The sequence below is a fragment of the Cornus florida genome, unplaced genomic scaffold, assembly GCF_030987335.1.
Source record: "Cornus florida cultivar Cherokee Brave unplaced genomic scaffold, ASM3098733v1 CherokeeBrave_3.0.0_Hap2_Chr10, whole genome shotgun sequence".
Taxonomy (NCBI): Eukaryota; Viridiplantae; Streptophyta; class Magnoliopsida; order Cornales; family Cornaceae; genus Cornus; species Cornus florida.
In genome coordinates this window covers 76,484,008-76,495,702 of record NW_026775580.1, presented here as the reverse complement: position 1 = coordinate 76,495,702, position 11,695 = coordinate 76,484,008, and the positions used below count along the sequence as shown (strand labels likewise).

Here is an 11,695-nt window from a genome sequence, read left to right as displayed (position 1 = left end):
ACATTTTTACTTGCTCAATTAACGGGAAGGTTAAAGATTGTCGCTGAGAGATGTTGAGACGTTGTGTGTTATTTTTTAAACCTTAATATATGTTTATGCACAGTTTTTATATTGCTGGGGCCGTTTTACAATTTTGACCTTTTTCTAACCAAATCGAACATGTCACGTCACTACTGTACTTCCCATTTATTTTCCTCACCATTTATCGAAACACTAAACAACAGAAGAAAACAAAGTACATCCATCTATCTATCTAGACTATCTCTCTCACTCGTCTCTGACTAATCTTGTCCTAATATATTATTTTTCGTATTTCATTCATAGTGGAATCGATGTTTTTTAGACGATAGCGTTAAATACTCGAAAACATATCCATAGGTAAATGAAGATCTTTCTTTTCTAATTCCTCAAATTTCTTTTATATGAATCTGTATCTGTATCTGTTTCTTAATTAGGGTTTATAATAACCAAATTCTATTTTATTGTCTGCAATTATTGTAGAACTTGAACAAAAAAAAAAGTCTCGAAACTATCTTCAACAGTTCTCATGGCCGACGATTCAGTGATCGATCCCGAGCTTATCATTTCTCACAAATTCCCCGAGGTACAATTTCTATTCCAATTCAATATTTGTATATAATCATTGCTGTCCAAGTTTTCATTAATTTTTATTTTAGTTTTTAAGAGTGAAAGGTCAGAAATTCAAACTTCTCTACACCATATTATGAACGTTGGTATAGTTTTACTGTTAGAATACAAGAGGTGGAATTTATATTGATTGACCACAAAAGAGAAACTACTTGTGCTTTGCTAGGTAAAATATACCCAAAAAAAGAATGAAGAAGTCTATTTGACATTGTTTACCATGAAACTTACACCAGATTGTAATTGGTTTTGCCGCGGCTGCTGAATAAACAATTTTAAAAAATGGGATAACATAAGTGTTTCTTCATATGAACTCCTGCGAATTTGATCAATTACTCCGCATGCAGTAGACAGATATATGTTGACCTGAATCTTATACTTCTGTTTTTAACTTCTTTAGCATAAGGTTCTAGTTTTATTTGATTCTACCATACTATAGTGTCTCATAGAATATTGTCAATTCGATTTAGTCAGCTGATTTTATCGAACTCCTGACTTCGTAAAGAATCCCTATTTTTGTTGATTGAAATTTCAGCATCAGGTGTTCTTTGGTGGCTTTTGTTCCATTATTCTTACAAAATTTACTGTTAGTTTGTTAATACAGTCCATCTAGTGGATAGAGCATTGATACACTTCTACTTATCCCACCACAAAATGGTATATACATATATATACTCCACACACACTGACACATCTGAACAGCAACAAACAGGTTTTGAAAGTTACCACTCCGGGAGATAACTTTTCTTCTTTTTAGATTTTGAAGGATTTATTTAGTTGATCACTTTACTTGAGCCACATCTGAGTGTCTTTTTCTATAATATTTTTAAATTGCCTTGGGAACATTTGACTTCTGAATGGATATTTTGGTGACTGCTTTTTGCATTACAACTCCTTGAAATGATTGCTTGTTTAGAGTTAGTTGCGGTGGCTTTCGCCTAGGGATGGCAACGGGGCGGTTTGAGTTGGGGAATACCATCCCCATCCCCATTTAGAATAGGTACCCCCATCCCCATCCAAAATCGTTTATTAAATGGGGTGGGGCGGAGCGGGTTTTGTAGATTACTTTCGTAATTGTATCGAATTTAACAAAAGTAAATAATGAAAACAAAATTTCAACTATAGTAATAATTCTTTTTGTCTTATGCGGATAAAAACAAGATTCAACTTCTCAATTAGGACTTGAGACTTGATATTATTTTAGGAATATCAAAATAATACATAGAAATTCTCAAATAAAAATAATTCTTAAAAGGACATTTTGTTGCTGGAATAGAATAAACTAGGATTTGCTTAATATATACCTAATATTATTGAATATAAAACAAAGTATAAGGATAAAATTGTAATTGGTCGTTGCTGACTGCTATCGCCTTAATAACGGAAGGCTGTCTTGGGATGTGCGCTTCCGGCGAGTTTTTCAGGATTGGGAGTTGGATGATGTCACTGGGTTTTTGGCTCTCCTTTACAGACAGGAGGTGGAGGGTACAGGTCCAGTCCTTTTTTGTGTGCCTCTGGTGGCCTTTTTTGTGTGGACTGCAGCTTGGAGTAAGATTTTGACTTTGGACAACTTGAGGAAGCGAAGGCATATCATTGTTAATCGGTGTTGTCTTTGCAAGATTAATGGGGAGTCAGTGGATCATCTTCTGTTGCATTGTCTTGTGGCTCATGATTGTTGGAGTATGATTTTTGGCTTGTTTGGTATTCATTGGGTCATGCCTCGGACCTCTCGGGAGTTGTTGGACATTTGGAGGGGCCAATGGGTGGGGGCTCAGGCGAGAGTTTTCTGGAGGGTGACCCCTTTTTGCATTTGGTGGAGCCTTTGGAAAGAGCGGAATGGAAGATCTTTTGATGGGAAGGAGTCCTCCATTGGGGTGCTGAAATTTTCTATTATTTGTACTCTTTTTTGTTGGGGTAGGGGGAGAGACTACTCTTCTCTTGAGGATACTGTTGACTTCATGGGCTCTTTGAGTTCATAGGTTCCGTTTTGTCTTTGTATAGCTTGGGACGCGTTCCCCTTTTGAACGCTTTTTAATACATTTTACTTATCAAAAAAAAAAAAAAAAATTGTAATTGGTCAATATAAACGGGGCGGGGTGACCTTTCCCCATCCCCACCCCATAACAATGCGGGTTATTCTAATCCCCATCCCTCTCCCAAAACCATTTATCCACCCACCCCATAACCGTTCTAAACGGGGCGGGGTATTATGCCATCCCTACTCTTGGTCTCGCCATCGTCCATCCCAACATTGAAAGCTTCATTTGTTTTTCTTAGTTTGATTTTTCATTGAAATGTCCGAGGTCTCTCTACAAGTAGACACACTCTTTCAATCATATCATTTGTTTTATGCCTTTATTGACCTTACATTCTTATGACAGTTTATCTTCATATTTTGTAACTGCTTGTGCTAAGGAATTGTCTTATTTGAACAACAGTCTTGCTTTAAAATATGATTTTAAAATTTCATTTATCAATATTGGTTATAATTTATTTCCTTCTGCGCTGTTGCATATATGGGATGGATAGGCGACATACACCTATACTGAAAGGTACAGCCCTTGTCATATATTGCTTCTATAATACACGGTCCTTGATCGAACTGGTTACAATGATCATGTGCATTCTCTTCAGTTTATCGTAGTTGTTCAAAATTTGTAGTTCATTTTTATGTATCTTGTTCATACTTTGGTCCTGGCAAGTTAAGGTGATATTTCTCTTTATAAATAGAGATGCAGCACTCTATGCTCTAGGTATTGGAGCATGTGCAAAAGATGCATTGGATGAAAATGACCTCAAATATGTTTACCACCCAGATGGGCAGCAATCTATTCAGGTACTACAGATTCACGCAGTTTGGTTTGCATGGAATTGTTTCATGTTTTTCGGAACATAAACATCAGTTATTAATAACCCAAGGTGCTGTAAGGATGTATCAAATATAAACCTAACATTTGATTATGTTACACGGATTCTTTTTAAATACATGTGATATTATTGTTGTCAGGGGCTTATTTGTTATTACTAATATAATGTTGGGACTTATGTGTAATTTCTAAAACTTGTTATTATAAATAGAATGTGGTGGAAGGATGAAAGTATTATTTCATTCTCTCTCTCTTTCCCCATCTCTCTCTCTTTTTCTCTTATCCGCTTTCTTCTCTTCTTTTCTTCTTCTTTATCACTTACTCTTGATTTGATTATATCTTAAAGTCAACAATTATGTCAAACACATTACATCTGAGTATGGGTATGGGGTATGTTGTCCGGTTGTCTGGTTCTATATGTTTCTTGTAATTAATTCCAATAATTCAAGTTTGCCATATCATTATACGTAAAACTTATGTATCAAGTTCCTTTGGTTACAATATTGCTTCAAAATGAGTGGAGTGCCCAAACTGTATGCTCTATGTTGTATAAATAATACCACTTCACCTTAAGAAACAAAAGAACTTCAAAAAATATGAATATAGTGAGAGTCTCCATGTCCCTGGTGGGTACTTGGTAATCTGGTACTTGGATACATACCTACACCAGACACATGTATCTAAGTCCGTATAATATAAATGTTGATTACACTATGTAGTAGCCTTCTTCTCGATCTCTATCTCTCTTCCTTCTCTTCAAAAGATAAAAGTGAGATTAGTAGGTTATATCACTTATATTTTCTGTTTTATTCTAGCTTATCAAAATCTTTGTAAGATCTGCTCAAGTCTCGTATTTGGTTTGAAGATTGTTGGTAGCTATCTTAAAATAGAATAGTTATAATTTTCACTTTATTTAATGGAATTTTTATGGATTTAATTTAAACTTGGACGTTCTTTTCAGTGGCCTGTTTTCTTCCTGTGGCATGTCAAGATTATTTTAGATTTCGAAAAGGGTGATGGTCTTGTGGCTTTGTAATTGATGGCATTGACTGCAAAATTAAGAAAGGTTTCATGTCAATTTCCTACTTTGTAGGTCCTGCCAACTTTTGCTGCTCTATTTTCTCATGGACTTGCGTCTCAAATTTCTCAGCTACCAGGGTTGCGGTATGTATTCATGTATCTTAAAAGGGGGTTGAGGTTCTTTTCCATCTTTGTACACACTGGTATTTGATAATTTACAAAAACTATGTTGTTAGCCTGTTAGGCCATAACCTCTCCTTTATATAAATCATCGATACATGCATTCGCCTTGGTAAATTGAAAACTAACTAAAATTTTGCTTTCTGTTGCTAGATTTGATCCACGTCTTTTATTGCACGGACAACAATACATAGAAATTTACAAGGCACTTCCTTCTAGTGGTTGTGTAAGCCTCCTAACCAGAAGCTCTTGATGAAGATAATGTGCCTAAATATTCTTTCTTGTTTGCTTATGTCCTGTATTTGATGTGAAACTGATTTTAAATTTGTATAATTTCAGCCCAACATTATATTACTTAAGTTGAGAGCTTCAGTCTTATTAATTACCTGTTTTTCTGAAAGATTAACGGCCTAAGACAATTAATGGTAGGCTAGCAGCTCATTTTAATGCAAATCGGAGATATTACCAAGGGAACCTATTATCTGTCACACTTTTACAGTAACATGATGATGTGGAAAGATTTATTCCTGTATAGTTGTTTTTATATGTTTTGATAAAAAAAAAACATCTTAGAATTTTGTATCTTTATGCGCAGTATAAAGATACTCTTATTTGCATAAGTGTCTATTTCTGCAATCTCTGTTGATGAGAATCTGGAACTAAACCAGATTTTTTGGGAGATAAGATCTCATTGAGTAGTAGCATTATAACACGCCGAATCATCCTTTCTTAATGCAAAGATAGAGGCTCTAGTACCTCCCTTGGGAGTGTAGTCAGTAGTAGTTCTTCTGTATTTTGAGATGCTTCATGAGTACCAAAGATTTACTCCAGCAGATTCTACCCCTATATGTCTAGCTTCTAGAACTCGAAACCTAAAACCAACTGGTCTTCTCATATATTTGCCCATGGAAAGATGATGGAAGTAGATAAAATAAAATAAGGAAGCTAGAGAAAAATAAAGCCACAACCAGAGTTACCAAATTATTTATGCCGTTCACCAGAATTAGTAAAAAGCTGGTAAGTGGTGATATAAATTTACAAAACTGATCCAATGTTTTGTAGCAAAGCTGAGAGTATCCACAATGAAGCTACTTAAATATAGTTAAATAGGAGATTGCTACATACCCGGCAATATAAACATCAATGTAGCTGCAATTGCAACTTTCCAACTTTGTTGTACTTAAGAGTCCTTTGCAATTCAATGTATGATTCTATTCTTCTTGTGTCACCACAACTCTAATTCTCACAATCTGGTCTTTTGAATCGTTATTGTTTCGTTATTATCACCATCTTCCTAGTGTAATCTAAATTATCCAATTATTGCCCAATTTGCCCCATTTTTCTATACCATCACAAACAGCAGCGATCTCATCCATTTCTCATCATGGGCTTATTTTTTCTACGATTCTCCCATATAGGGAGGAAAAAAAAAAAAATAGAAAAGAAAAAAAGAAGAAGCCCACGATGAGAAATGGATGAGATCAACTAGGGAAAAAAAAAAAGAAAAAGAGAGAAAGAAAAGGGTATGCACCAGAAAAAGATATTTGAGATGTTATTGTTCCATTGGGAGAGGGAAGAAAGGTATAATGGGCTTTTGTTTTGGAGGAATGAAAAAAGGTGATTATGTTATTTCATTTGCTCAGAAAAAGTGTTGTAGTGCCAGCCACTATATTTGAAGGGCAAATAGCATCACTCGTTTTTCTTTCTTTTTCCTGATATGAAGAGAAAATATATGCATGTTATTTATTTATTTTTTTATTCTATTTTAAATAAATTCACATCGTTTTAATTGAATAAAATACAGTGGTGACTTGTTAGTCATGCTATATTAGTATAATCATTAAATAGATATAAAATTTACATGTAGTCTATTGATGCAGTTCTCATATTTCATAGACATGAGGAAGGGAGTAGAGGTTATGTAAATACATTGACATTGTCGAGGAAATGTATGCCATACACAAACGTGTACATTTGGAGTTTGTTTCAAGTTATATAATTTTTTGCAGTTGAAATGATGATCCATAACTCATAAGTGAGCTAGTAAATATTGAATTTTTTGATATATGTTATTAAGAGGTTACATAGAAGTTCTTGGGATCTAAAGATTTTAAACCAAGTCAAACAAAGAACACACACAATTTTCCTTACCAAGAAATCAAATCAAGGTGAATAGTGTGCCGGATTGACAATCTGTCAACAACCTTGAATGCTAGGTATCTTAATAGCATCAGGAGTGGGAGACCACTTTGGCTCTCCTTTTGCAGGAAAATGGAGTGCCATGTTAGCAATTGTGCTGATGTGGCCATCCATTTTATTTGGATACTCAAAGTCCATGGTGTGGGCATCTCCACTTTGTGGGGCCCACATCATAACTTCCGCTATTATATCCACTTTTGCACATTGGCCCACCAGTTTGGACCCATATTATCCACCCCATTCTCCACATTTGGAGAATGGAGTGGATAATATGGTGTGGGCCTCACAAAGTGGAGATGCCCACACCAATCACTTATGCTCTCACTTGGAGAGATAGTATCCAAATGCTTTTGCACTCGTGATGCTCTAAGAGAATTATGCATACAAGGGGTAGAGATTGTTAAGCACATAAGAAATGATTATCCAAACAACATAGATATAGTTTGGGGAAGGATGGGTTATACTGATATATTCATAAGTCTTGATTTATAGATGCAACACATTCAGAAAATAGGAATAATGTAATGAATAAGGAAAAGGAAACCGATTGAGATGGTCTGAACTAAAGATACCAAAGAGGTTGTGGATGAAAAGATGTGAGGTTCAAATTTTGTCGCTAAATGGAGGGGTGGCGACTGAAATTAATGTGGTTGGTATTAGTGAGATTGGATTTGAAATCTGATCTTCCACTGGAAGATATAGCTTTTGACTTGCTAAATTGTGGAGTAGGATTGATGTTGCAAATTTCCAGGACATTTGAACTTGTGTTATTAATTATATATGATATATTACACAGCAGTGCCTGTAGAATAGCCAACAGTCACACGTGCTACGATTCATTGTTATTTCCTTTTTACTTATAAGATTGATCAACCATATCTATTATTATCTTTTCAAGATTTGTCAAGGTATAATTAATTATTTGCTCAATGTTTTTGATGCAGATACAAAACAAAGCATATATCTCTGGATTGCATGATAAAGGTTTGTATAAAGGAGAAACACTAGCAAATTAATATGTTATGATAATACTTCTATCTATTTATTGGAAGTCATTGGACCTTAAAAAAAAAAGGAGAGAAGGGAAAGAGGATGACAGGATTAGAATTTGACATTAGGAAAATTTCGTAACAAAAGGTGTAGTCTGATTATTTATCTTTAATTTTTGTTTGTTTATTAAAGTTAGTTTAGTTAGGTAGGTAGTGGTGGTACCTATGTCCAAAGACAATCAGAATATGAAGATACATCAAAGGGCAAAAAGGTAAATCACCTCTTGAATAATTAACTCACTAATTTGGATTCATAATCATGGATTCTCATTTGAGGGCAAAATGCGTACACGTTTTGATTCATGAAAAAATGTTTGGAATGCATGAAGTTGTTTTTGGATTAACATGATTTTGTTTTTGAAATAAATATATTTAAACAAGAAGGTTTTACAAAAACAGAATGGCCTGATCGATTTTGATCGATAGAAAGTTCCCAGACTAATAATATCGAGTCTAGAATAGCTCGATCGATCAATCAAAGTCTGAACAATAATTTTCGATCAATCGAATGGTACTAAATATTTTTATAAAAACTTCTCAAATCAGAATTCTAAAAGGCTTAGCATCTTAGGTTTCCTTTTCTGATTACATTTAAGAAACCCTAATTCTTTTGGGTTCTCTTAACACAGACATATAGCTACAGATATTGCTCTACACGTTGAGAGAGCATATATTTCTAGAGTAGGTGGTGAGATATTATTCAGGGTGTTGAATATTATAAATTTTAAAATAACATAGAGAATTCAATACACAATGAGCATGCAAGTTGGACGGCTAGCTGAAGAGATTAAAGTTCTTGTGGAGAAGCGGATCACAATCTGTTGACAGAGTGGACTGTACTTGGAGAATTAGTGGAGAGTTTGGTGGATTAGCCTGTGTCAGGAATTAACTAGGGGTTTCCTATGGTTTGGGAAACTGGTAACCTAGTTGTAAATTTGGAATATTTCTTTCTTGTAGTAGATTTGTGCCTGGATTAGGTCCCGTGGTTTTTCCCCTTGGGATTTATCACGTTAAAATTGTGCGTTCATGTATAACTTGGTTTGTTTTTTTCTGCTCTCTATGCTTTAATTGATTAATATTGTAAACTTGGAAATACTATTGTGATAATTTAAAAGTCAGATATTGTTAGTTAAAATAGACGAGATCTATTGACCCTCCTTTTAGATCTATTTTGGGCCTTGCGCATCTCTATATCAGGGTCTCTAGTTTCGGTCCTGCATTTGTCTGAGGAAAAGAAAAATTATAGTTTCTCTGGCTGGGAAAGAATAGTGGCTTTTCTAATTATTGCCTTAAGGAAAGTATGTCTTTTCTGTTTGTGGTAGGAAGAATGCACGCTTCCAAGACAAATTACTTGTACGAAACTTAATGATTTCCAATGAAGGGGATCTCTATGATGCATCAATTTGAAAGTTCAAATATTCTCCACAAAAGATATCAGGAAGATAGGACTTGATTATAAGTCGTATTCTTAATCTGTTTAAGGACAAAACACTTTATAAACATGATGTAGATGTTTTACCCACATGCAGGTAAAGCAACTGTTCTCGAGATTGAAATTGTAAGTTATGAGAAAGACTCTGATGAACCACTATGCATGAACCGGTAAGCTCTTTTTATATGACTGTCTCAAGCTGTTTTTATGCAAATTAACACAGCAATGAATTTACATTGCAGGATGTCTGTGTATTTGAGGGGTATTGGAGGCTTCTCAAAGTCGTCTCACCCATATTCATACACTAAGAATCCAATCAAACAGGTTTCATCTGTGAAAATTCCAAAAAGTCAACCCTTTGCAATATTTGAGGAATGTACCCAGCCATCTCAGGCACGTAGCTCACTTTTAATCTGAAAATGATATTATGAAATTGTTAATCTATCTCTGCCATATATACTGTGGTGTTATTATGCCCTGCATTTATATGGAATGAAGTAGGTTGTATATTTTTTCTGATATCTGAATTTATTCACAGATCCTAAACTTTATCCTTGCTTTATGCAGGCGTTGCTGTATAGGCTATCTGGTGATTATAACCCTTTGCATTCGGATCCTATGGTTGCGGAAATTGCAGGGTTGGTGCATCAGCCTGTCTTGAAACTGGATAATATCTAGCCTTGTTTTGATATTAGTATATATTACTTTCTATCTTATTGTTTGCAGCCAGCCTTGCTAATTAATTTTATGACCTGTTTAAAGTGATTTGTAGCTGAAGTACTTGTAGCATGTGTGTATGCATGTCTGCATATATGCGATGTGTGCAAAACTACTAAGAGTTACATTAGAGGCGCAGGCATGAAATTTAGAGTGGCAGGAATAGAGTTAGGGTTCATTTATTGCCATAATTAGAAAGAACAACAGAGAGAAAAAAGAAAGAAAATAAGAAAGAAAGAAAGAAAGAAATCCTTTTAACCCAGAATTACTGTGAAGATGATATTTTCCAATTCTGTTTTTGGCATCATTTGAAACAAAACTGCTTTTGTTTTCTGTGGGGATATGAAAGGAGTTCATTACCTATTTCATGTTGAGGTTCACTTAATAATTCAATGACATGGCATTATTTACTTTTCTTTTTGAATTTTAATTTCAAACTGTTGTTTTTGCATTTAAGATATGAAAAAGAATGATATTATTTTGTCTTCACTGGCAATCCAACCAACTCATGCTCTATTGTGCTTTATTTTGTTAAAGATTTTCTCGCCCAATACTGCACGGGTTGTGCACACTAGGCTTTGCAGTGAGGGCTATTATCAGATGTATATGCAGAGGGGACCAAAACATGATAAAAAGTATATCAGGCAGATTCCTGTTACATGTCTACCCTTGGGAAACGTTGATCACAGAGATGTGGCTTGAAGGTTTGAGGTAGAGTTTTTACTTTATTCTCACAATTTTTTGGTTTTTGTTTAGAGTCACCTCTGTGTCCCTAGTGGTAATAGTTAAAGCTTTTTATGTTTTAACGACAGATCAACCTTTGTGAGACCTATTTAAATGTTTAGAGGACCTAAAAGAAGTTGAATTGTGCAGGGTTATATATCAGGTACGGGTGAAAGAGCGGAACAAGGCAGTGCTTTCTGGCTTCGTAGATCTCAATCATATAACTTCATCGCTGTAAATTCTCATGCGGCATTTCAAATAAAAATAAAACTTCAAATCGTGTATGCCATTTGAAGAATTGTTCCTAGAGTTCTTAACAGAATAAATATATCTAGATAAGCTGTACTTTGGACCATCCCTTGTGATATTTCATGAATAATTCAGAGAGATCATATTTTGTTATTTTTATTTCTCTTTGGTGCAAGAAAATATCATCAGTTTGCAAGTAATTGCATATTCTGCAATTTTCTGTATTAAAATGTGCTGAGATTATATCGTCGAATGGTTTTCAGTCGTACCTGGATCTGTGTTGGTCTCCTTTTGAGCTTGTTCACCTCTCTTAGTCCAGGAGTTTTCAGCGAGAAAAGACAAGCCCTATGAGGGAGAGGAGGAAATCTCAAAAGAGCTTTTTCTTTCTGGTTCTTCAACATTCAATCCATTTGACATTTATAAAATGACTCTGTAGCCTCACGTATAGATTTTGTGAACAGGGCTTTGGTGATCAGAACACAAAAATAACAAAGCCTTTTCAAGAAAGGCATAGATACGAGTGGGTTTTTTATTTTTATCTTCCTCTCGCATGAAATTTACAACCATTTGTCCTTATGGTCACTATGCTACACCGTACTTCGTCACGGATGAGA

The 11,695-nt window shown here is 34.8% G+C and overlaps 1 protein-coding gene across 1 annotated transcript; it reads left to right on the top strand.

The window, feature by feature from the left end:
* The first annotated feature begins 212 nt into the window (after nt 1-212).
* Nucleotides 213-11,234, top strand: LOC132276419 (enoyl-CoA hydratase 2, peroxisomal). Its single transcript, XM_059777832.1, has 12 exons — nt 213-378; nt 502-604; nt 3,175-3,197; nt 3,376-3,481; nt 4,606-4,676; nt 4,866-4,938; nt 7,856-7,895; nt 9,490-9,562; nt 9,635-9,785; nt 9,960-10,030; nt 10,647-10,820; nt 10,983-11,234. Exons 2-12 carry the CDS (start codon nt 548-550, stop codon nt 11,068-11,070), a joined length of 927 nt encoding a protein of 308 aa, XP_059633815.1. The 5' UTR covers nt 213-378; nt 502-547; the 3' UTR covers nt 11,071-11,234.
* The last annotated feature ends 461 nt before the right edge of the window (nt 11,235-11,695 follow it).

Excerpts from the sequence above, each read along its gene's own strand:
- LOC132276419 (XM_059777832.1), top strand. The coding sequence starts at position 548 with ATGGCCGACGATTCAGTGATCGATCCCGAGCTTATCATTTCTCACAAA. Across the intron at positions 7,896-9,489 it reads CTCTGGATTGCATGATAAAG|GTAAAGCAACTGTTCTCGAG; the intron begins GTTTGTATAAAG and ends ACCCACATGCAG. Across the intron at positions 10,821-10,982 it reads ATGTGGCTTGAAGGTTTGAG|GGTTATATATCAGGTACGGG; the intron begins GTAGAGTTTTTA and ends TGAATTGTGCAG.